Genomic DNA, 26,112 nt, shown 5'->3' with positions numbered 1-26,112 from the left:
GCGAAAAACAGCGTTGATGTCCTAGCAGCGGGGTCAGGACTCCTCCGTGCAGAAGAGAACGAGGCCATCTGGCAACCGCGAGAGATAAAACCTTTTCTTTGTCAAAAAGCGAGCGACCGGAGTCTTCCTCCCAGAACCGAGAGGCGCATTCAGGGTTCGAGTCTAGCGAGAGGAGACGGGAGAAGGAGGAAGAAGCGGCGGCGGCAGAGTTCCGGGTTTTTTTTAACTTAAACACCCATATGAATTTATTAAATCCAAAAGTCCGTATTAGGATGTAATGATGAGAGATGATACTTCTGTGGTTTGGTGGGGGGGGGGGTTGATGGTGTGGGGGGCGGGGTTCGTTTTGCTTTTGTTCTGACGACGAGCTCTCTTTATGAAACGGAGACACGACTCGGGGGACGAGAGCTCCCGAACGACAAAAGTCCTAAATACCTGCACGATGGAATGGAGATCACAATTATTACTGACGGAAGTTTTTGTTTTTTTTTTAAACACGGAGATTTAACGGAGGGAGGTTGGGTGGGCGGGTGAGGCAGGGCGGGGTTTCTCTCCCAGGGAATACAGCTTGTCACACCGAACGTCATTAACATCTCAGGTGCTCTCTTTCTCTCTCTCCTCCTCCCCCCCCCCCCAAAAAATCTTGACAATCCCCTCCTTTCCCACCCCCCACAAGTTTACTGGAATATAAAATAAAAAGCTTTGGACCCAGATGGACCGAAGGGACCGTGCCCCGTCCCCCTCCGGCCCCCTCCCTGCCCGACCCCTTTGCCATCTGTCCATTATCCAACAATGAGAGAGTCCAGTTAGGGGATTTTTAAAAATTAAAGTTAGAGCCGGTTAATCTTTCTTCTTCTCCTCCGCTGTTTTCGAAGGCGGCGGCTGGGGCAGGCCGTCTGGCAAGCTGGCCGCGGAATCCTGATTGGCTACTTCCTCCGTCGCCGCCGGGGAGGCCCCGTCAGCTGGCCCTTCCGTGATGGCACCCTGGGGGCCATTGGCCGGCAGCGCGGGGACGCCGTCTTGCTGCGCTGCGTTTTGCGTCGTCCGCTGTGTCTCCCCGCTGATCCCAAACTCGTTGACGCGGGTCAGATCCACCCGGTAGATCCACCGCTGGTAGAGGTAAATGAAGAAAACGACATCTGGGGTGGGAGTGGGGGAAGAAGAGAGAAGGAGAGAACACTGGTGGTCAGAACCGAAGAAGAGCCCGGCTGGGTCGGAGCAGTGGTTCACCTAGTTCAGCATCCTGCCTCACACAGGGGCTGACCAGTTCCTCTAGAGGGCCAGCAACAGGGCGGAGTAGCTGAGGCCTTCATAAGAACATCAGAAGAGCCCTGCTGGATCAGAGCAGTGGTCCATCCAGTCCAGCATCCTGCCTCACACTGTGGCCAGCCAGTTCCTCTGGAAGGCCAACAACAGGGGAGAGAGGCCGAGGCCTTCATAAGAACATCAGAAGAGTTCTGCTGGATCAAACCAGTGGTCCCTCTAGTCCAGCATCCTGTCTCACACAGCGACCAATCAGTTCCTCTGGAGGGCCAACCACAGGGCAGAGAGGCCGAGGCCTCCATAAGAACATAGGAAGAGCCCTCCTGGATCAGTCCAGTGGTCCCTCTAGTCCAGCATCCTGTCTCAGACAGTGGCCAACCAGTTCCTCTGAAGGGCCAGCAACAGGGTGGAGAAGCTGAGGCCTTCAGAAGAACATCAGAAGAGCCCTGCTGGATCAGAGCAGTGGTCCCTCTAGCCCAGCATCCTATCTTGGACAGCGGCCAACGGTCCCTCTGGAGGGCCAACAATAGGGCAGAAAGGCTGAGGCTTTCCCATGATGTTGTCTTACATGATTCAGCCTCAAAGAAAAACCCTGCGGGATGGCCACAGCGGTTCACCTAGTCCAGCATCCTGTGTCTCACTGTTTCTCTGGAAGACCAACAACGAGGCGTGGAGGCCGAGGCCTTCCCCTGAAATCGCCTCCCGGCACTGCTATTCAGAGGCTGAGTGACTCTGAACGTGAAAGTTCCCTTTAATAATCGTGGCTGGTAGCCGCCGACAGACCACTCCTCCCTGAGCCCATCTCATCCTCTTTTAAAACCATCACTACGTCCGCTGGCAACGAATCCTGCTTTTGCTGTTGGATCTTTATAATCGACACTTTACTTTAAGGAATCTCAGAGCCAGCTGACGATCTCCTTCCCTTCCCCTCCCCACAACAGGCACCTTGCGAGGCAGGTGGGGAGCTGAGGGAGCTCTGAGAGAACCGTGACCGGCCCAGGGTCACCCAGCTGACTGCACGTGGAGGAGGAAGAAGAAGATGATGATTTTGGATTTCTATCCCGCCCTATACTCTGAATCTCAGAGCGGTCACAATCTCCTCTACCTTCCCTCCCCCACAACAAGCACCCTGTGAGGTGGGCGGGGCTGAGAGAGCTCTGACAGAAGCCGCCCTTTCAAGGACAACTCCTGCGTGAGTTGCGGCTGACCCAAGGCCATCTCAGCAGGTGCAAGTGGAGGAGCGGGGAATCAAACCCGGTTCTCCCAGATAAGAGTCTGCCATTTCAAGGACAACCTCTGCCAGAGCTACGACTGACCCAAGGCCATTCCAGCAGGTGCAAGTGGAGGAGTGGGGGAATCAAACCCGGTTCTCCCAGGTAAGAGTCTGCCCTTTCAAGGACAACTCCTGCATGAGTTGCGGCTGACCCAAGGCCATCTCAGCAGGTGCAAGTGGAGGAGTGGGGGAATCAAACCCGGTTCTCCCAGGTAAGAGTCTGCCCTTTCAAGGACAACTCCTGCGTGAGTTGCGGCTGACCCAAGGCCATTCCAGCAGGTGCAAGTGGAGGAGTGGGGGAATCAAACCCGGTTCTCCCAGGTAAGAGTCTGCCCTTTCAAGGACAACTCCTGCGTGAGTTGCGGCTGACCCAAGGCCATCTCAGCAGGTGCAAGTGGAGGAGCGGGGAATCAAACCCGGCTCTCCAGATTAGAGTCCGCCGCTCTTAAATCCCTAATCCACACTGGCTCAGAAGGGGGTGCGTGTGTGGATGGAGAAGGGAAGGTCAGGGAGAGGCAGGGGAATTACCATCGCGAAGGCAGCCTATCCTGTACATCATGGGCATTTTGATGACGAAGGCAAAGAGGTCGTCGATGAAGGTGTTGAGGGCCTTGTAGGTCAGCATCCGCCAGGGCAGGTGCGCGACCGACTTCAGCTTGTAGTTGATGAACAGCTGAGGCGTCATGGTGATGAAGCCTGGAAAGAGGCAGGGAACGTTTAGTACGAAGGGAGGGACGGTGGCTCAGTGGTAGAGCGTCTGCTTGGTAAGCAGAAGGTCACAAGTTCAATCTCTGGCATCTCCCATTAAAAAGGGTAGAGGCAAATAGGTGTGAAAAACCTCAGCTTGAGACCCTGGAGAGTAGGGGAGGGACGGTGGCTCAGTGGTAGAGCATCTGCTCGTTAAACAGAAGGTCCCAGGTTCAATCCCCAGCATCTCCAACTAAAAAAGGGTCCAGGCAAATAGGTGTGAAAAACCTCAGCTTGAGACCCTGGAGAGTAGGGGAGGGACGGTGGCTCACTGGTAGAGCATCTGCTCGTTAAACAGAAGGTCCCAGGTTCAATCCCCAGCATCTCCAACTAAAAAAGGGTCCAGGCAAATAGGTGTGAAAAACCTCAGCTTGAGACCCTGGAGAGCAGGGGAGGGACGGTGGCTCAGTGGTAGAGCATCTGCTTGGTAAGCAGAAGGTCCCAGGTTCAATCCCCGGCATCTCCAAAAAGGGTCCGGGCATGTAGGCGTGAAAATCCTCAGCTTGAGACCCTGGAGAGCCACTGCCAGTCTGAGTAGACAATACTGACTTTGATGGACCCAGGAGGGTCTGATTCAGTATAAGGCAGCTTCATATGTCCATTCATAAGGGGGCCCAGAATCACCCGCACTCCCATCCTCTGCTAGAGACCTGCTTCTGCACAGGTGGTGCAGGCAGGGCTCCGGTTTCTAGGCGTCGTAGAACGGGGGAACTGGCTGCTTACCGAAGGTCAGGAGGAACCCGTAGAGCATGCTGAGTACCCAGGAGTACCAGCCTTTGTGTTCCATGTAGAGGAGGCTATAGACGGCGTAACAACCCAGGAGCGGGAAAAGAATCCAGGAGAGATACCGGAAGGCCATCTGTGGGGGGGGGGGGGGGTGGAGGGGAAAGCGGGGAAAAGAGACAGGTTCAAAGGAGAACCGCAGACACCTTCCCAGGAATAACGGGGTTGCTCCGGTCTGCACAGAGAGATGGGTATTAGGGGAGTTTTGCTCTCACCTGCTTCTTCATATCAAACCAGAGAGCTCCCAGATAACATTAAGGTATATGACTTCAGAACACTCTGTGAGGGTTTTGACTAATGCATATATCGCAAAACAAAATATTTAACCGCAGTATTGTTCACCGATTAATTTGGAGGAAAAAAATTCAGTCCATTTTACAAAGACGATATACAGTGTTCTTTCTTTCTTTGTAGGACTTCCTGAAGTCCCAATACGGGTGTGACTGCAATTCCCAGAATGATGCGGCTGCAAGGGATTGCTGTTTCTATCCGCTTTCGGAGTTAATCCTTCCTCAGGCAGCTCACCAAGGGATACAATACTTCCGCTGACACTGCTCTGTATCTCCAGCGTCTAGCACGGCTCCACACTTCTATTTGTCCTAGGCTTAGAAACAGTCCAGTTGCAGCCACACAGGTTGTGGGAATTGCAGTTACACCTGTATTGGGCTTCAGGAAGTCCTACAAAGAAAGAAAGAAAGAACACTGTATATTGTCTTTGTAAAACGGACAATTTTTTCCCCAAAATTAATATGCGAAAAATACTGTGGTTAAATATATTGTTTTTCAATATCTCTCTCTTGGCTTGGCTTCGCGAACGAAGATTTAAGAAGGGTGCAATAGTCCACGTCTGGTGCAGGCTCGCTGGTAGCTGACAAGACCAATGCGGGACAGGCAGGTCCGGCCACAGTGGCTGCAGGGAAAAGTCTGATTTGGGGTTGGTGCTGTAGCAGTGCGATTCTTCCTCAATCTCCTTTTGTCCTCAAGACCAGCTATGCATGCGTTCTCAAAAGAAGAGACAGCCTGGTGGATGGTGTGCCTCCATGCTTTGCGATCTGAGGCTAGGTCAGACCACTGGTGATGGTTGATGCGACAGGTGCCAAGGGATTTCTTCAAGGAGTCCTTGTACCTCTTCTTTGGTGCCCCTCTATTTCGATGGCCGGTGGAGAGTTCGCCATACAGGGCAATCTTGGGAAGGCGGTGGTTTTCCATCCTAGAAATATGCGCTGCCCAGCGCAGCTGCGTCTTCAACAGCAGTGCCTCGATGCTGGTAACCTCCGCCCGTTTGAAAACTTCAGTGTTGGTCACAAAGTCACTCCAGTGGATGTTGAGGATGGTGCGAAGGCAGCGCTGATGAAAGCGCTCAAGGAGTCGCAGGTGATGACGGTATAAAACCCACAATTCGGAGCCGTAGCTGAGGGTTGTCATCACAACCGCTTTGTAAACATTGATCTTCGTGCCTTTTTTCAGATGCTTGTTGCTCCACACTCTTTTGTGCAGTCGGCCAAAGGCACGGTTTTCAATATATGCATTAGTTAAAACCCTCACCAGCTATCCCTCGCTCCCCAGAATCTATTCTCTTAAATTTTTGGCCACACAATAACTTCACTCCTCTCAAAGTGGAACTTATCTCACTACGAATATTAGCAGGAAAGATTTTTACTAGCTAAACAATGGAAAACGGTAAAAATTCCCTCCCTAACTTTGTGGTTTCAAAACATACGGGACATTGTGATTCAGGATAAAATAGCTTTCCCACATTTTATTAAGTGATAACCCTACGGCAGGGGATAAATTTCTGGAAAAATGGTTCGCTTTTTTTTTTAACAATTTATTAATAACATATGGTTACAATATTTAATTGTCTCTTTTCTATACTAACCCATATGATATTTCAACCCCCCCTCCCTGCAATATTTGACTTCCCTGAAGTTATAAATTTAAATTCAATTATAAGGTACCACTAACCAATCAAAGTTCAATACTTTTCTTTTCTCATTAATACTAAAAAATTGCCCAATGTCTTTTTACGTTCCACTCTTTCTCCATATATCCTTTAAATTTCTTCCACTCCTTTTTGAATATATCTAAATCATAGTCTCTTAAAGATTTAGTTAATTTGTCCATCTCACTCCACGATAAAACTTTCACAATCCAGTCCCATTTCTCTGGTATTTTTCCCTGTTTCCACAGCTTCGCTTTTTTTTGAACACGTCAATGAAAAATCTTCGAAACAAAATAGAATGCCAAGAAAATACTTGGACTTTATCTTATATTAACACGATTGTATAACTACAGACTTACTCCTTTTGGCTCATGCTGGCCTGCATCTTGGTTCACATGTTTATTTAGTTTTTTCGCTATGCTTTCTGTATTACTAAATTATTGCTTAATATCTGTTCGTTTGCTATTTTATATTATTTGCATGTTGAATACGCTGAAATTCTGAAAACAATAAAAATTTAAGTTTAAAAAAACAAAACAAACCCTCACCAGCTTCTTGGCACATCCAAGTGGGCAGCCGTGTTGGTTTGAAGCAGTAGAACAAAGCAGGAGAGAAGTTGCGCCTTTAAGACCAACCAAGTTTTATTCAGAATGTAAACTTTCGTGTGCGCATGCACACTTCTTCAGGCGAGAAATCAGGTGCAGTGAGCTGAGCTATGTATAGCTGGTAGGCAGTGGTTTAGAACGCAAAATGGTAAAAATTTAAAATCCAATGACAGAATAGTAAAAATATCCAATGTATTTCTCTTTTAGCTGGGATACTGGCTGTTTATCACATTACAAACACTAAACCCACTATATTTTTACGTATTTTTCTTCTAATGGCAAACTATATGTATGTTACATGTTAAAAAGTAAATTTGTTGGATGGGAAAAACTTCTCAGAAAGAAATGCTCTCATTTGGGCCCAGGCTTATAAACAACAGGGTGATTATTAGGCAACATTCTCACATTTTGACACGTTACGGTTTTATTGGTTTCTTACGCTCATGCTACCCAGATCAAAGGTTTGCTCGATTTGTTAATTTTATTCTTCTGTCATTGGGATCTTAAAATTTGTACCATTTTGCATTCTAAACCACTGCTTACCAGCTATGTGTGGCTCTGTTCACTGTGCCGGATTCCTCGTCTGATGAAGTGTGCTTAGAGCACACGAAAGCTGACATTCTGAATAAAACTTCGTTGGTCTTAAAGGTGCCACTTGACTCCTACTTTGTCTACTGCTTCTTGGCGGTCATTGTTCCCCCCTCCCTAATACCAGGCAGGGGCTACCAGTTTCTGCAAATCGTAGGCATGGGAAAGAACCGTTCTTCCCTGCTGGGGCGCAAGAGGGGTCCCCCTCTACTCACGTCATCGTAGACTTTGGTAGACGATTCTATGTATGTCGATTTGTCTTTGAAGGTGAGGCGGGGGAAGATTCCTGCCACTTTGTTGTCCCGATCCAGCTGTTTTGGAAAAAGAAGAGGGAGGCGGGGAGAAAGAAGGGGAGGGGGCAGCGGAGAGGAAAGGCATCAGATGGTTACCGAGGCGAGGAAACGGTTTGGCGAAGTGGGCCAGCTGGCTCACATGTTCAAAGGAGGGGGAAAAAGAGAAGTCACTCAAGGAAACGCCCATCCCAGGATTGTGGCTCTGTGGGAAAATCAACTCCAGGCCTCATTGGGGTCGGGAGCCTGGCAGAACCAGCTTGTCCAGGGTTTAAGGCCTGGAGCAGTGGCCTCACGGGAAGGAAATCTTAAGATGATGTAAAGCTTTTAAACCCAAACTGTCCTGCCTGCCCTGCGTTAGCCCAAAGCTCAGGTTTCTTCCACACTGCTAACATCTCAAAGGGAACAGACTGAAACGCACGACTGCGGAGGTTCTCTGTACAACTGCAAGACCAGCTGCCGTTAGAGTCAAGTGCAACAAGTAACTCTTTTGAGAATCAACAGCCCTTGAAAACCCAAATATTTTCCTAACCCCTAATGCCAGCTCCTCTATTCCTCCACTACTTTGCCCTCCTCTTCTCTTTCAGATAGCAAGCTCTGTGGCGCAGAGTGTTAAAGCTGCAGTACTGCAGTCCTAAGCTCTGCTCACGACCTGAAGGTGAGGCAGTGCTGCAGTCCGAGCCCTCTGCTCACGACCTGAGTTCGATCCCAGCGGAAGCTGGGTTCAGGTAGCCGGCTCCAGGTTGACTCAGACTTCCATCCTTCTGAGGTCGGTCAAATGAGTCCCCAGCTTGCTGAAGGGAAAGTGTAGATGACTGGGGAAGGCAATGGCAAACCACCCCGTAAAAAAGTCTGCCGTGAAAACGTTGTGAAAGCAACGTCACCCCAGAGTCGGAAATGACTGGTGCTTGCACAGGGGACCTTTCCTTTCCTTCTCTTTTAGATACCTACAGTGACAGAAGCATAACAGACACAGGGTGAGTATCCAATTATATCCAGTTTGCACAATTCATTCTGACCCCAAGACTTTGCGGGGAGGGGGTCACCTTCTGGCGATGTAATTTGTACACAGGTTTGGGCAGAGCTGGGAGGGAAAATAGTGATCGCAGTGGACTGGCTATCTCATCTGCCTAATGGCCCCTTAGCAACACAGAGCCTATTCGCTAGCTACGTTCAATGTGCCACCATCTGCCATACTTCTTGGAAGATTCCATAAAACTCCCTATGCAAATAGATTGTGCACTTGTGCATGTCCAGAGATAGAAACTTTAGAACATGTGCTCTTAAGCTGTACTTTTTACTCTAACCTGAGCGCCGTACTCATTGACCCCTGCTTGAGTGAGCAAACAGCGAAGCCCGGCAAATATAAAACTGTCTTCCTGTTGTCAACTCGGAACCAATTGTTAATTGAAACCGTTGCAAATTTCTTATATCTAGCATCTAAAGGTCAAGGTCGTCCCCTGTGCAAGCACCAGTCGTTTTCGACTCTGGGGTGACGTTGCTTTCACAACATTTTCATGGCAGACTTTTTATGGGGTGGTTTGCCATTGTCTTCCTCAGTCATCTGCGCTTTCCCCCCAGCAAGCTGGGTACTCATTTGACCGACCTCGGAAGGACGGAAGGCTGAGTCAACCTCGAGCCGGCTACCTGAACCAGCTTCCGCTGGGATCGAACTCAGGTCGTGAGCAGAGGGCTCCGACTGCAGTACTGCAGCTTTACCACTCTGCGCCACGGGGCTGTATCTAGCATCTAGGAGGTGCTTAATGTATTTGCAAATCGCCCTTTGATGGATGGATCGGTTCCCTGTTATGTTCGATATCATGCCAATAAAGGTTATTGAATCGAATTGGATTTTGGGAGCTAAGCAGGGTCAGTGCTTGGATGGGAGGCCGTGAAGGAAGACTGCAGAGGAAAGGAAGTGGGGCTGCTGGGTTGGTCTGAAGCAACTGAACAAAGTTTGAGCCCAGCGGCACCTTTAAGTTTCATTCTGGGTATAATCTTTCATGGGCATGCCTGCTTCTTCAGATACCCTGAAACAGCTTTTCTCAAGCCTTACATATAGGTAGAGAAGGTGGCTGGGGGAAATAGTTGCCAGTTTGGTGTAGTGGTTAAGTGCGTGGACTCTTATCTGGGAGAGCCGGGTTTGATTCTCCCACTCCTCCACTTGCAGCTGCTGGAATGGCCTTGGGTCAGCCATAGCTCTGGCAGAGGTTGTCCTTGAAAGGGCAGACTCTTATCTGGGAGAACCGGGTTTGATTCTCCCACTCCTCCACTTGCAGCTGCTGGAATGGCCTTGGGTCAGCCATAGCTCTGGCAGAGGTTGTCCTTGAAAGGGCAGACTCTTATCTGGGAGAACCGGGTTTGATTCCCCACTCCTCAACTTACAGCTGCTGGAATGGCCTTGGGTTAGCCGTAGCTCTTGCAGAGGTTGTCCCTGAAAGGGCAGACTCTTATCTGGGAGAACCGGGTTTGATTCCCCACTCCTCCACTGGCAGCTGCTGGAATGGCCTTGGGTCAGCCATAGCTCTGGCAAAGGTTGTCCTTGAAAGGGCAGTTGCTATAAGAGCTCTCTCAGCCCCACCCACCCAACAGGGTGTCTGTTGTGGGGGAGGAAGATAAAGGAGATTGTGAGCCGCTCGGAGACTCAGCGATTCAGAGTATAGGGTGGGATATAAATCCAATATCATCATCTTCAAACTTAGTTCTCACATCCGTTTCTTAACTCTTGCATATGTATGCTAATTCGCTGCTGTTCAAAGCCCTTACCAACTGCTTTAATCCACTCTCAGTTATATTTATCGCCCTGTTACTTATGCATCTTGACTCTAACACGGCCCTCCTGGCGACTAACCTCTCCCGCCCAACCTATATATAAGGCTTGAGGAAGTCAGTTTCAATGTATATGAAGAAGTCTGCACGCACAGGAAAGCTTATAGCTCAAATTAAACTTTGCTGGTCTTAAAGGTGCCGCAGGGCTCAAACATTGTTCTTCTGCAGAGGAAACTGTGCAGGGTCGCCGCTTGGAAGGGAGACCACCAAGGAAGACCTGCAGAGGAAGGCAACGGCAAACTGTCTCTGCTTCTTCCTTGCTGGGGGAAACTAAGCAGGGTCTGACCATGGATGGAAGGCTATTAAGGAAGACTCTGTAGAGCAGGGGTGTCAAACATGTGGCCTGGGGGCCAAATCAGGTCCCCGGAGGGCTATCAGGCCCTTGAACAACTGGCTGTCATCTGCTTCCTTCTGCATCACAGCTTGCTTTGCAAGGCTTGCTTAATAGCACAGGAGCTACAGAGCAAAACCTCTATTTTCTCCAATGGCTGAGGCTCCTCCCTTGAGAGGAAGGGAGAGCTTGCTTTGCCAGGCTCTCTCAATCACACAGCAGAGCTACTGAACCAAGTCCCTCTTCCTTCTATTGGCTGAGGCTCCACCCCCTCCTAGGCCCCTGGGGAAGGAAAGAAAGAGCCAGAGCTTCCTTTGCCCAGTTTCCTGGATCCCATGGGAGAGAGGCACCTTTAAGACCAAGGAGTGATAATGTCTTAATCATGTTTTAAGGTTTTTTTAAATCTTAAAGAGGTGCACATATGGCCCAGCCCAATATAGCCTGGCCTGACAAGGTCTAATTTATGTCGGATTTGGCTATCATAAGAAATGAGTTCGACATCCCTGCTGCAGAGGAAGGCAACGGCTAACCACTGATGCGTCTTCCGGGATCCCACGAAGAAAGACTCTGCAGAGGAAGCCACAGCAAATCCCCTCTGCTTCCCCCCTGCCTTGGAAGTCCCTTGCCAAGGCCAAGATAAGCAGGATCGGTACTTAAACGGGAGACCACCAAGGAAGGCTCTGCAGAGGAAGGCGATGGTAAAGCACCTCCCCCCCCCTGAGGGCCCCTTGCTGGGGTCGCCACAGTTCACTTGCAGTCTGACAGCACATGCACACAGCTAGACAGAGTTGAGGAAGGAAGAGGCGCTCCCGACAGGCCCCGTCCGCGGGGCTCTTACCCTGACGTCCATGACCTTGGTGATCTTCCAGAGGTCGATGAGGAGCCCGATGAAGACGCTCACTTGCACCACGAAGTTGGTCTCGTTGTCCAGGATGTAGAGCAGGACAACCAGCGACTGGAAGACCCCGAAGAACACGGAGCGGACAGAAAGCCCTTCCAGGGACTGCCTGCTGTTCCAGAACTGGATGTCTAAGGAAGGAGAAGGAACGAGGCTTTTTTTTTTAAAAAAGGAGAATCCCGACACCCTTCTGACCCTCTTCGGCAAGCAGCTTCCTGCTGGAACCAGAGCTGGACTGACGATCGGCCAGCGGATGCCGTAAAGCAGTCGGGACACAAACACTGCTCATGGCTCCAGCCCCAGCCTTGGTCTTAAGAGAATCCAAAATAACAAATGAACTCTCTGTGTTAAGAACATAAGAGAAGCCCTGCTGGATCAGGCCAATGGCCCCTCCAGTCCAACACTCTGAGTCACATAAGAACATAAGAGAAGCCATGTTGGATCAGGCCAATGGCTCATCCAGTCCAACACTCTGTGTCACATAAGAACATAAGAGAAGCCATGTTGGATCAGGCCAATGGCCCCTCCAGTCCAACACTCTGTGTCACATAAGAACATAAGAGAAGCCGTGTTGGATCAGGCCAATGGCCCCTCCAGTCCAACACTCTGAATCACATAAGAACATAAGAGAAGCCATGTTGGATCAGGCCAATGGCCCCTCCAGTCCAACACTCTGAGTCACATAAGAACATAAGAGAAGCCATGTTGGATCAGGCCAGTGGCCCATCCAGTCCAACACTCTGTGTCACATAAAAACATAAGAGAAGCCATGTTGGATCAGGCCAGTGGCCCCTCCAGTCCAACACTCTGAGTCACATAAGAACATAAGAGAAGCCATGTTGGATCAGGCCAGTGGCCCATCCAGTCCAACACTCTGTGTCACATAAGAACATAAGAGAAGCCATGTTGGATCAGGCCAGTGGCCCCTCCAGTCCAACACTCTGAGTCACATAAGAACATAAGAGAAGCCCAGTTGGATCAGGCCAATGGCCCATCCAGTCCAACACTCTGAGTCACATAAGAACATAAGAGAAGCCATGTTGGATCAGGCCAATGGCCCATCCAGTCCAACACTCTGAATCACATAAGAACATAAGAGAAGCCATGCTGGATCAGGCCAATGGCCCCTCCAGTCCAACACTCTGTGTCACATAAGAACAGAAGAGAAGCCCTGCTGGATCAAGCCAATGGCCCATCCAGTTCAACACTCTGTGTCACATAAGAGAAGCCCTGTTGGATCAGGCCAATGGCCCATCTAGTCCAACACTCTGTGTCACACAGTGGCCAATATATGTGTGTGTGTGTGTGTATATACACACACACACACACAAACATATACGTACTGTGACTAATAGCCACTGATGGACCTCTGCTCCATATTTTTATCCAATCCCCTCTTGAAGCTGGCTATGCTTGTAGCCACCACCACCTCCTGTGGCAGTGAATTGCATGTGTTAATCACCCTTTGGGTGAAGAAGTACTTCCTTTTATCTGTTTTAACCCGACTGCTCAGCAATTTCATTGAATGCCCATGAGTTCTTGTATTGTGAGAAAGGGAGAAAAGGACTTCTTTCTCTCCTTTCTCCATCCCATGCATCATCTTGTAAACCTCTATCACGTCACCCCGCGGTCGACGTTTCTCCAAGCTAAAGAGCCCCAAGCGTTTTAACCTTTCTTCATAGGGAAAGTGTTCCAACCCTTTAATCATTCCAGTTGCCCTTTTCTGCACTTTTTTCCAATGCTATAATATCCTTTCTGAGGTGCGGTGCTACCAAAATATTTTTGTATATTATAATAATAACCCTGTCGCCGTTTTTGTTTGCCACATTCACATTAACAGCATCACCACCAGTGTTCCAATCAACGTTCCCTCTAAGCTGCAGAGTCCTGTGAGCAAAAATTTTACTCGGTGAGCGACTGGCATTCAAGTTGTGAGCTCCTGCATCAACGAGTGTGCTCGGGGGCCGTCCTTCCTGAGCTGTGACAAAAACGTGTGAGCCGGCGGCTAAAAATCTGCGAGCCGGCTCACGCTAACTCAGCTTGGAGGGAACGCTGGTGACGATCAATCGTCACAGGCACAACGGAAAGAGCTGCGACTGCGCAAGGTGCTCAAGAGCGGCAAAATTTGGACAGATCACACTAACGAAGGTGAGCCGAACGGACAGTTACAGAAACATGACAGACGGAACCGGCCGGGGCTGTGAGGACCGGTGAGGCTAAACAGAAGAAGCCAATAAAGACACCAGATCCTCAAGGAAAGGAGATACATCCTAAATTCACATCCCCTTGGAGAAGGAGCAAAACAGACTATGCAGATATTAATACCATCGGGAATATATAGAAGCACTGCAGCTATTATGTATTTTGTATAAATTCCACCTCGTGCAGTTGCAGCTCTTTCGAGTGTACCTGTGATGACTGACTGTTAACACCGGTGATACTGTAAACGGGCTGCTAAATGTGATTGCAAACCAAGCGATAGGAGATGGTGCGAGCCCTGCGGGACCTGAACCAATTCCGCAGGGCTTGCAAAACATTTCTTTTTCAGTTAGCATTTGAGTCACCATGTGGTAACTAAGACAGAACCTGATTAATGAATGAATAGACACTTAGCCATCTTAAATACATCATTTTAGCACCTATTTTTATATCTTATATGTTTATATGTTTTTATGTATTTTAAATAATTTATTGTAATTAATGTTTAAATTGTTATGTTTTATGAATCACGGGACTCCCATGTCTATTATTGTTTAACGTGAATCATGAGACTCCCGTGTCTGTTAGCCGCCCTGAGCCCGCCTAGCGGGGAGGGCGGGATATAAAAATAAAATATTATTATTATTATTATTATTATTATTATAACATGCAAAATATTTTTGTAACACGGAGAGTTTATTTGTTACCTTGGATTCGATACTCTCGTGGTTCCTGTACTTCTTGATTGGTCTTAGAGCAGGGGTGGCCAAACTGTGGCTCTTTCACTCATACTGTGCGGCTCTCAAAGCTCCACCCACCCCGTCAGCTGGCTTGGAGAAGGCGTTGGTCTCTTTAAACCACTTCTCCAAACCAAGACAGCCAGCATCTTGGAGAATGCATTTAAAGTTAAAGTTGCTTTCTTTCCACCTCTCCTCCACCCCTCCCATTTATCTTCTTTCTTTCCTTCCTTCCTTCCCTCGTGTGATGTCCATGTCTTGCGACTCTCAAAACATCTGGCGTTTGTTCTATGTGGCTCTTACGTTAAACAAGTTTGGCCACACCTATCTTAAGAGCACGGCAGATGCAACGAATGAAGGGGCAGAAGGGGGAGATCTCCAGCGCTGAGGAACTCACCGTTTTTGAAAGCGAGGAATTCAAAGATGCTGTGCACGATGGAAACGATAATGGTCAAAGCGAGCAGGTAGGGGTTGGTTTCCAAAAGAGCAACCTTTAAAAAAGGGAAGAGGAAGGGAGAGGAGGATGTAAAAGGAGCAGGTCTTGTTTTGGGACAAAGTGCACAGGAGCCGTGCTCCAAAACCTCTAAATTTTTCTGTGTTCTTTCTTACCCTCCCACCCCCACACACACACCTCCCCAGGACTGAACAGGGTTACTGGGTTTTTTTAACTCATTAGATGTGCTAAACCCACTCTCACCTCCCCAGGACTGAACAGGGATATTGGCTTTTTTTATCTCATTACAAGATACACCTTGTTCCCAAGAAAGCCAGTTTGGTGTGGTGGTTAAGAATGGTGGACTCTAACCCGAAGAGCCGGGTTGGATTCCGCACTCCTCCACGCGAGGCCAGCCGGGTGACCTTGGTCCAGCCGCGGTCCTTTTTGAACTCTCTCAGTCCGAAAAACAAGCCTAGCTCGCCACCTAGTGGTGCATAACGCTAAAAGAGCTAGAACTTTCGGCTGCCAAGGCAGTCTTAGGATCTCCTGGCTATACCACACGCAATGCCACAGGGCAACAATTATTGTTCTTACCTCGCTCCCAAGAGAAACTGGCCTCGTTGCATCTCATTCTCCTACAGCTCTCCCCACCACCCCCCACCCGAGATTGTAAGCTGCATGAGACCTGGCTTGCTTGTGTGTGTTGCGGGGGGGGGGGGGGGAGGTAAAGGAGACCGTGACCGCTCTGAGACTCCAGCGATTCAGAGAATAGGGTGGGATATAAATCCAGTATTTTCTTCTTCTTCCCAGTTAAGTGTTTGCGCACTTAACCACTACACCAAACTGGAGGGTAACACAATACGGAAACAATTCACACTACACTAACATTGGCATCCACCCTGATGGGGTTCTGCGTGCCCGAGGACCCTTCCCCCCAGGGGCCACCTTCCCCCGCCTCTGGCAGGCCAAAGTACCACAGAGGAGCCAGACGTTCTCTGCTCACCTTGACGGAGTCCTGCTCCTCGTCCGACTGCTCGTACAGGTCCTCCCCCAGGAAATTCCAGGGGGACTTGGTGCTCTGGGCAGCATACAGCTGCCAGCGCCAGAGCGACAGCGGGCAGTAGGAGAGGCGGAGGGGCAGGTGCTCCACTGTCTCGTTGATAGGGAAGTAGTCCTTCTGCAGGTTCCAGTAGTCGTTGAAGTACAGGATGGGGTAGTAGTCGCCGCTCACTGCGTCAAACTTCACATCTGCGGCAAAACACAACAACAGATGGTGCCCACGATCTTACAAAACGAAATAAGCAACAGAGAAAGGTGAATTTCTGATTAATCATGTTTGCTTATTATTGCCAGAAATAATAATAATCTGGCATTTGTTATCTTTGGAGTGGAGGGTTGAACTTCAACAGTTTTGCTGACAAATCAGAATTCTGAAAAACACCTGAAATGCCAAAAGAAGGGTCTCCCGACTTTTGTGCTTGCGGGCCGCTCCGGAATTCTGACGCTGGGCACAACCACAAAATGGTTGCCGCAAGAGGTAGCGCCAACTACAAAATGGCTGCCTCAAGGGGCAGTGCCAACTACAAAATGGCTGTCACAACTACAAAATCTCAGGGAGAGAATCCATGCATAATTCTAATAGTCACTTCTAACATTTCAAGGAGAAGCAGTGTTTAATAGGATGCCTTTTAAAATAAGCACATTGCTTAAAAAAATTCTTGTACGCATACAGCTCACCTTCAGTCATACAATGAAGATCCTTGTGCTGCAGTCACTGGCTTTTAAGAAAGCTCTTCAGTGGCCAATCAGAAGCTTTCCTGGGCAAAAGCCCCATCTGGCCCTGACCACTTTTTAAAAACATTTTTTTGGGGGGGGGGAGGGCACCAAGAAAGATGCCTGAGAGCCCCATTTGGAGAACCCTGATACGATATGTGAATATTTAGGATCTGGAGAAGTCGCTGGTTGACGCTGGAGGTAGATTTCAGATGTCTGCATACACGCACGTGAGGATCCGTGTGCAAGACAGAACAAAAGATGTGCTTCTGGCTCTCTCTTTCTCACACACACTCACATACCCCCTCCCTTAAAACACCAAATACTCCCAGGAAGTAAATAATAAAATGCCAAAGGGACAGCTACAGTCATCTGTGGCAGCTAATCAATAAACAGCCTTTCAGCTGAACATCGGGAAAAACTTAATGGCGAGAGGAGTTTGATGAATGAGCCAGCAACGAGTCCGGTGGATGGCACCTCTCGCTTGCTGGAACTCTCTGTTAGCCAGCTGTCTGCTGAAGACGCTGTACCTTTGGACTGCAGCACTGAGCAGACGGCTGCGCTCCCTGGCCTAGAATGGCTGGTCTCAGCCTTCTGCATCTCACATTCTGCTAATCGCTTTGCCAAAGAACCTGGGTCCCACCAAGATGAAACTGTAACGCCACCTTTTCCAGGAAGCGATATGTTTACAGGCATCCTGTCATTCTGTTTAGCATGCACTGTAAGCTTGAAGGACATAAACAATGCCAGAACCGACTTCCTAGGTCAGGGGTGTCAAATCTGCGGCCCGAGGGCAGAATCAGGCCCCCAAGCAGCTGGCTGTCGTCTGCTTCCTTCTCCCTCTCTCTTGCTTCCTTCTGCATCTCAACTTGCTTTGCAAGGCTTCCTCAATCGCACAGCAGAGCTTCAGAGAAAAACCTCGATTTTCTGCATTGGTTGAGGCTCCTCCCCCTCTGGGTTCCCTGGGGAGGGAGGGAAAGAGCCAGCGCTTCTTTTGCCAAGTTCCCTGGTTCCCATGGGAGAAATACAAAGCAAGCAACTTTTAAGACCAAAAAGTGCTAATGTTTTAAGCATGTTTTATTTTAGGTTTTAAAAAAAAAACCCAAAAACTTTAGTCATGTTTGTGTCCTTTATAAAGTTTATATCTCTGCTACCTAAATAGGTACACACATGGCCCGGCCCAACGCAGCCCGGCCCTCATGAGTTCGACACCCCTGTAGGATCTCCCATCCAAGTGCTAACCCTGCTTAGTTTCTGAGATCTCGCAAGACCAGATCTCAGAACAACAGGAAAACGACACGGGGTATCGGTTGAAATTTTGATGCTGGATAATGTTGTTTTTGTCTCTTGGTTATCAATCGGTAAAAAGGTAAAGGTAGTCCCCTGCGCAAGCACCAGTAATTTTCGGCTCTGGGGTGACGTTGCTTTCACAACGTTTTCACGGCAGACTTTTTATGGGGTGGTTTGCCATTGCCTTCCCCAGTCATCTACACTTTCCCCCCAGCAACCTGTGGACTCATTTTACCAACCTTGGAAGGATGGGAGGGCTGAGTCAACCTCAAGCCAGCTACCTGCGAACCCAGCTTCCGCCAGGGATTGAACTCAGGTTGTGAGCAGAGGGCTCTGACTGCAGTACTGCAGCTTTACCACTCTGCGCAACGGGGCTCATCTATCAACCAGTACCCCGTGTCATTTTCCTTCACAGGACAATCCTACTTTTGTCGTTTTCCTGTTGTCGTTCTGAGATCAGGTCTTGCGAGTTCTCGGAAACTGAGCAGGGCTAGCCCTGGGATGGGAGACCACCGAGGAAGCCCAAGGTTGCTGCGCAGAGGCAGGCAATGGCCAACCACCTCTGAATGCCTCTCTTGCCTTGAAAACCCTACAAGACTGCCATAAGGCAGCTGCGACTTGATGACAAAAAGAAGACGACGACTTGCAGATTTATACCCCGCCCTTCTCTCTGAATCAGAGACTCAGAGCGGCTTACAATCTCCTTTATCTTCTTCCCCCTGTGAGGTGGGTGGGGCTGAGAGAGCTCTCGCAGAAGTTGCCCTTTCAAGGACAACCTCTGCCAGAGCTATGGCTGACCCAAGGCCATTCCAGCAGCTGCAATAGGGGAAGTGGGGAATCAAACCCGGTTCTCCCAGATAAGAGTCTGCCCTTTCAAGGACAACCTCTGCCAGAGCTACGGCTGACCCAAGGCCATGCCAGCAGCTGCAAGTGGAGGAGGGGGGAATCAAACCCGGTTCTCCCAGATAAGAGTCTGCCCTTTCAAGGACAACCTCTGCCAGAGCTATGGCTGACCCAAGGCCATTCCAGCAGCTGCAAGTGGAGGAGTGGGGAATCAAACCCGGTTCTCCCAGATAAGAGTCTGCCCTTTCAAGGACAACCTCTGCCAGAGCTACGGCTGACCCAAGGCCATGCCAGCAGGTGCAAGTGGAGGAGGGGGGAATCAAACCCGGTTCTCCCAGATGAGAGTCTGCCCTTTCAAGGACAACCTCTGCCAGAGCTATGTCTGACCCAAAGCCATCCCAGCAGCTGCAAGTGGAGGAGTGGGGAATCAAACCCAGTTCTCCCAGATAAGAGTCTGCCCTTTCAACCTCTGCCAGAGCTACAGCCATTCCAGCAGCTGCAAGTGGAAGTGTGGGGAATCAAACCCGGCTCTCCCAGATAAGAGTCCACGCACTTAACTGCACACACAAAATACACATTAACTGTGGACCCTCGGTGTTTCTCCTGATCCTGTTCCCCCTGCTCACCAGCAAGTTTCTTTGCCGTGCTGCTTCCTGCTGACCCTACACACCACAGATCACCTGTAGCAGTTCTGGCATTGTTTATGTTCTTCTACCTTACAGCTGCTTAGACTCTTCACCGTGGCCCTGCCATCGCTGCACCCCACAAACGTCGCTAACGAACAAGGGTATAGAAAGCGACTGAAAAGGGCTGAACGAAAACTGTGCTTGGGCCACCGTAAGGAAGAAGTCAGCATTTCCCTCCTGCCTGCCCCCATTCCCCGCCCGACACCGTTCCTCAGGGTGCCCTTACACTGGTCCAGAGGAGGAGGGACGCTGCCCTTCACCCACGGCGTGTGGTCATCCACAATGTTGATGGTGAGGTTCGGGTGCCAGTGGGAGATCACCTCCACGGGGCCGTAGTCTTCGGCTCTCTGCAAGAAAAGCATAATGCCTGAATAAAAGCCAAAGGTGGACATGACGCCTTCAAGATCTTCTCACAGTCCCGGGTTCTAAGGACGCCTGGCTGGCTTCAACGAGGGTCGTGGCCTTTTCGGTCTGGGCCCGTAACCTGGTGGAACGAGCTCCTGCTGGAGATCCAGGCCCTGCAGGACTTATCAGCCGCATGCTGTTTCCTGCCTACGCCTGCAAGACTGTCTGTCCTGGGGAAGCGCCCCGTGCACTTTATTTAATCGGACTTATATCCCGCCCTCCCCCTTACGGGCTCAGGGGGGCTAACGACATTTTAAAATGACTGCATAAAACAATTCAGCTTAAAAAAACAAAACAGGAAAGGAAAGGTCCCCTGTGCAAGCACCAGTCGTTTCCGACTCTGGGGTGACGTTGCTTTCACAACGTTTTCACGGCAGACTTTTTACGGGGTGGTTTGCCCTTGCCTTCCCCAGTCCTCTACACTTTTCCCCAGCAAGCTGGGGACTCCTTTTACCGACCTCGGAAGGATGGAAGGCTGAGTCAACCTGGAGCCGGCTGCCTGAACCCAGCTCCCGCCGGAATTGAACTCAGGTCGTGAGCAGAGAGTTCACACCACAACACTGCAGTACTGCTGCTTTACCACTCTGCGCCACGGGGCAATGTAACGATTTACAAACTATAAACTCATCATCCAAGATTTGTTGACCATCGCTACTATTATTACTTGAGCGCTCACACGTTGCTGACATTTGTTACTGTTGGCGCTCAGATGTTATTATTATAGTGCCGGTTGGGCTCTCAGAGCTATGACGTAGCGGTTGCCCGCCTTGGTTGTTAAAATGCAAGCCGGAAAGAGTTTGGTCTTGCAGGCGCTATGGAACCGCACCAGGTTCCACGAGACCTCTAATTTCTTCTGGGAGGGCATTCCACCATGTGGGGGCCGCCACAGAAAAAGCCCTGGCCCTGGTGGTGGCCGAACGTACTTCTTTTGGCCCAGGGATCGTTAAAGAGATTTTGGAAGCCGTGGCGTAGTGCCCGCTTGGAGGGCGCAAGAAAGATGGCGGAGGGCGCGGCGGTTGGGGACCCCTGAGGTAAGCCAAAAGGAGACGTCTGAGGAAGAGCCGTGGCAGGTTTCCTAAATGAGTCCCCAACCCTTCGGAGCCTGCGTGCACTTCTAGGATTCTGACACCACGTGGTGTATCCAGCCATAAGATGGCTGCTGCGGTCTACCTTCACGCCCCTCCCCTTCCCCAAAACACCTGGTGAGCACCATGCTGCCCACGGGCTCCACGCTGGGGACCCCTGCGCTACAGCAATGAACCTTGGGTTAGTTCAGCACAGTTTTTTAAAAAGCAGCTCTCCAGTTTTCATTAAGGTAGTTGTCTTCCCCGGTCCCTCGCAAAACAGGCCAGGTTATAAACGACGAGACCCGTGCAACTCTAAACTGCGGCGCCGTGCCATTGACGACACCCGACCCAGCGACAGAACTGACGCATGCCTGGAGCATTAAGGGTTTTTTAAACTCGCGCTGAATTGAAACGGCTGTCAAGAGGCTTCCTTTTTACATTCGCCGCTGCAGCCCGGAACCCATGCAGATGCCAAAAAGACACTCTCTAATTATAGCGCGACCAGAAATTGCAGGCTTGTGGCAGGAGCTGAGGTAGCTGACGACGGCCCTTGGCAAAGTGCGGCGAGGCTCTTACAACGGCTGTTGGAAGCGACGTGGTTGTGATGGGACGAGGCCCCGGGGCTTATGCACACGGAGCTGCACAGGTGGCGTTTCTGCTGCTAAACGGAGGGTGGGGGAGGGGGAATTTGAACGGAGCAGCCACAATGCAAATCGCCAAATGGGCAAGCAGTGTGACTCGTTGAACGAATCCCTCCTGTTTCCACTCGCTCGATGCTCTAGTGGGGCGGCGCAGAGCCCAAAAGCAGCTCAGAAGGGAATTCTTCCCCTCTCAGCCTACCCGCCGTGGAAAAAGAGCCCGGACGGATCGGGCTGACGGTCCATCTCCTCCGGCCATCCTCTTTCAACCACGGCCAGACAGCTGCTCCGGGAAGCAGGGCTCGCTCAATCACTTCAAAAGCTTCTCCCCCGCAAACCGCAAGCAGCCATTTCCAGGCCAGGCTTTAAATAGAACTCTGGCTTTTCTGCTGTAATGGTTTAATAGATCCACCCCCCCCTCCCAACCCTTCCCTTTCCCAAACCCAGCCTGTATTATCTTTCCACCTCTATAAATAAAGTGGCTTGTGTGAACTTCCCCCTTCCCCCGTCAAAAGAGACGGCAAGCTTCAACATCTGATGGAGAAGGAAGCTGGAACCGCCAAAAGGGCGTGATAGAAATCGTTTCCTGATGTTGGCTTGCTGTGCCAATTCATCAAAGGCCCATCAGTGTCCGGGACCAAGAAGAAGAAGATGACTGCAGATTTATACCCCGCAATTCTCTCTGGATCAAAGACTCAGAGCGGCTTACGATCTCCTATATCTTCTCCCCCCTGTGAGGTGTATGGGGCTGAGAGAGCTTTCACAGCAGGTGCCCTTTCAAGGATTACTCCTATGAGGGCTATGGCTGACCCAAGGCCATTCCAGCAGCTGCAAGTGGAGGAGTGGGGAATCAAACCCGGCTCTCCCAGATAAGAGTCTGCCCTTTCAAGGACAACCTCTGCCAGAACTACTGCTGACCCAAGGCCATTCCAGCAGCTGCAAGTGGAGGAGTGGGGAATCAAACCCGGTTCTCCCAGATAAGAGTCTGCCCTTTCAAGGAAAACTCCTATGAGAGCTATGGCTGACCCAAGGCCATTCCAGCAGCTGCAGGTGGAGGAGTGGGGAATCAAACCTGGTTCTCCCAGATAAGAGTCTGCCCTTTCAAGGACAACTCCTTTGAGAGCTATGGCTGACCCAAGGCCATTCCAGCAGCTGCAAGTGGAGGAGTGGGGAATCAAATCTGGTTCTCCCAGATAAGAGTCTGAGCACTTAACCACTACACCAAACTGGTTCTCACCACCTAACACCTGCATAAGGCAGGGAAGGTTGAATTATTTGGGGGGGGGGCAAAGGTGCAGGGGGAAAGATCTGCCAGCCACAAGGGCTGTTCTCACTGCGAAGGGTGATCGCTTTGACCTCAGCGGACTGAGGGACTGAGCAAAAGCCAGAGAGTTTGGTGAGAGAAGCTAGCGTTACTTTGATCATTTCGGGATCCGCTTCCGTCTCTCCCGTTAGTAGGTTCTTGGTCTTCTGGAACCGTCTGCGCTTGTACTTATTGATCACTGCAAAGAAGAAGGGGGTGGGGGAAGAGGACAGAAACTGGCATTCAACCGTCTCAGCAGGCCAAGCCAACCAACACATTATTATAATTAAGCATAACTTCAGTGCCTCGGCTGGATCAGACCGATGGTCCGTCTTGTTCAGCGCTCCGTTTCGCGCAATGGAGGCAGAAAGGGGGCAGAGAGGCCTAGGCCTTCCCCTGATGTTCCCTCCTAACAACGGCATTCACAGGTTGGCTGCCTCTGAACATGGAGGCTCCCTGAAGCCACCTTGGCTAATAGTCATCGTCCCTGTGCAAAAGTATTCCAAAAGGACACATGCGCCTATCTAATTCAGGCTGCACGTCTGTCTGCCTTGAAAGAATCTAGGATTCCTCTCAATTTCTAGTCCTCGTGCACAGAAACGTAAAACTGGAAGTGACCTCAAAGGGGAAGTGATCGGGCTTGTAGCTACGGTGGGGCCCAGGCAACCTCCCTTGCAACTATATGGCCTCTCCATTGGAGGGTCCCTAATCTGTCCCCTTTGCTCACCGCCACTCTGAACTAGTACCATTGCTGCTCCCCTCCTCTCCCCTTCCCTAACACAGCGTGCAGAGCAAAGAGGGGGGGGGGCGGGTAGTGTCAAGAGCTCTCTGTCTCTCGCTAGGATATTGTATGCACAGTTGTGGAAGCAAAAAAAAAATACCAGAAAAATGGGATTGGATTGTTAAAAGTTATGACATGGAGTGAAATGGATAAGTTAACAAGAACTTTGAGAGACTATGATTTAGAAGTATTTAAGATGGAGTGGAAGAAGTTCAGAAGGTACGTAGAAAAAGAAGGGAAAAAAAAAGGACATTGGACAATCTTTGATAACGATTAAGTATGAGCGAGAGAGGATATGAACTTTGGTTCTTATTAATTAGGGGTACCTTTTATAATGATGTTTTGAATACAGTACACCGCCGGGGGTCAAGTAATGGGGGGAGGGGGAGGTAGAAAGTAATATATGGGATAGGGGGAAAAAAGTAGTTATTAATGAAAGAAATTGAATATATTGCCATATGTTACTTTGCTCACCACCACTCTGAACTAGTACCATTGCTGCTCCCCTCCCCTAACACAGCATGCAGAGCAAAGGGGGGTGGGTAGAGTCAAGAGCTCTCTGTCTCTCTGGGATAGGGGCACATAAGAAAGGAGTGGGGGGGAGCGGAGCTGCTGTGACTGCCCAGGCAAAAGGGGTTCACTTGTGGAACTCAAAGCAGCTTACAGTGCCGAGAGCTCAGGGCTGGCAAACCGGGTGGCCCTCCGACCTCCTCAAACAACGAATCCTGCTGTGGGCCTCACCGAACATGAAATCATGGCTACGGCCCTGGAAGCGACCTCAGGAAATGCACAACTGCTTCCACCTCCACATCCCCGGTGACCCCTGCTCTGTGTCCAAATGAAAGCAGAAAAACCTTCAGGATCCCTGGCCAATCTGGCCTGGAGGAAACTTCCTTCCCGATCCCAAAGCGGTGATTGGCATTACTCTGGGCCTATAAGAAAGGGCCGCTAAGAGCTGAGCGCAGATTCATCCCTCTCTCGTGAACTGCCAAGTTCACGGAATCTGCGCTGCTGTCAGATGGCCGTCTAGCTTCAGCTTTAAAAACCCCCAAAGGAGGAGACCACCGCCTCCCGAGGAAGCCTTCTTCACTCTTCTGTCAAGAAGTTCTTCCTAATGTCTAGATGAAAACTCTTTTGGATTTAATTTCAAGATGGGTAGCGTGTTAGTTTGTCTGTTGCAGAAGAAAAGGGCTAGAGTCCAGCAGAACCTTAAAGACTAACCACATTTGCGGCAGGGGGGTAAGCATTTGTGAGTCACCGCTCATCCAGATGGGAATCAGAAAGGCAGCTGAATTACAACTGATGAAACTCAAGACAATGCATCCTGCTGGATTGATTTCTCCACACCTACTACACATCTGGATATCACACCTAACCAAATCATACCTACTGTTGTCATTAAGAACATCAGAAGAGCCCTGCTGGATCAGACCAGTGGCCCACCTAGTCCAGCATCCTGTCTTACACAGGGGCCAGCTGGTTCCTCTGGAAGGCCAAAACAGGGCAGAGAGGCTGAGGCCTTCCTCTGAGAAGAACATCAGAAGAGCCCTGCTGGATCAGACCAGTGGCCCACCTAGTCCAGCATCCTGTCTCAAACAGTGGCCAACCGGTTCCTCTGGGGGCCCAACAACAGGGCAGAGAGGCTGAGGCCTTTCCCTGATGTTTCTTCCTGACTCCGGGATTCAGAGGGTTAGTGCTTCTGAATGTGGAGGTTCCCCTCAGTCACCAAGGCTAGTAGCCACTGATAGACAGATTCATGGAAGGTGAGTTGATCTAATTCCCCTTTAAAGTTGCTTATTCTTGTGGCCATGATTACATAGCCACTGGCAGTGAGTCTCACATTTTAAGCACTCTGCGTAAAGTCCTATTTCCTTATTTCCTGAACCTACTGCCCATCGGCTTCGTTGGATGCCCTCAAGGCCTAGAATTTTGGGAGATGGAGAAAAGGTTCCTCTTAAAGGTGCTACAGGACTCCAAACTTTGTTCTACTCAGCGCCTTGGTCGCTCACCCATGGTGACATCTTGACACTGGCCACCAGCGCCTCAAGACCGAGGCACTCCCTGGTGGGCGACACCAGGAAATTAATTAATAATTTGAAAAATTAATAATTAAAAAAATATTATTTCCGTGAAGCAACTTCTCCTTAACCCGCTGTCTTGCTTTTCCAAAGGAAAAAATAAGAGAGGGGCACCATATAACATAAGCAGAGAAAAAAAGCCATGGGCTCACGGAGCTACAAGCTTATACACTGAATATTAAATCCCAATCGACACAAGTAAGCAAAAGTCTTTGCCAGTTTCGTAAAGGAATAATCCCACTTCTATACAAAATCCAAGGACGAAGACTCGTCTGGAAAGCATACAAGGTCCATATAAAAGTCCAAATTTTCATAATGGAACTCCTG

At 49.9% G+C, this 26,112-nt stretch overlaps 1 protein-coding gene across 1 annotated transcript in view; it reads right to left on the bottom strand.

Annotated features, from left to right (window-relative positions):
• Positions 1 to 216: 216 nt before the first annotated feature.
• The window catches only part of CLPTM1 (CLPTM1 regulator of GABA type A receptor forward trafficking), a 59,888-nt gene continuing 33,992 nt past the window's right edge, over positions 217 to 26,112 (bottom strand). The window contains exons 6-14 of the mRNA XM_060258237.1: positions 23,040 to 23,125; positions 19,740 to 19,860; positions 15,925 to 16,169; positions 14,883 to 14,976; positions 11,490 to 11,680; positions 7,417 to 7,512; positions 4,007 to 4,142; positions 3,065 to 3,232; positions 217 to 1,139 (exon numbers count right to left, since the gene is read on the bottom strand). Coding sequence (XP_060114220.1) covers positions 841 to 1,139; positions 3,065 to 3,232; positions 4,007 to 4,142; positions 7,417 to 7,512; positions 11,490 to 11,680; positions 14,883 to 14,976; positions 15,925 to 16,169; positions 19,740 to 19,860; positions 23,040 to 23,125 — 1,436 coding nt within the window. The 3' untranslated portion in view covers positions 217 to 840. The remainder of the gene's footprint in view (positions 1,140 to 3,064; positions 3,233 to 4,006; positions 4,143 to 7,416; positions 7,513 to 11,489; positions 11,681 to 14,882; positions 14,977 to 15,924; positions 16,170 to 19,739; positions 19,861 to 23,039; positions 23,126 to 26,112) is intronic.

The sequence above is a fragment of the Heteronotia binoei genome, chromosome 17, assembly GCF_032191835.1.
Source record: "Heteronotia binoei isolate CCM8104 ecotype False Entrance Well chromosome 17, APGP_CSIRO_Hbin_v1, whole genome shotgun sequence".
In the NCBI taxonomy this organism is placed as follows: domain Eukaryota; kingdom Metazoa; phylum Chordata; class Lepidosauria; order Squamata; family Gekkonidae; genus Heteronotia; species Heteronotia binoei.
The sequence above is the reverse complement of the archived record's forward strand: the minus strand, read 5'-3'. Positions and strand labels throughout refer to the sequence as shown.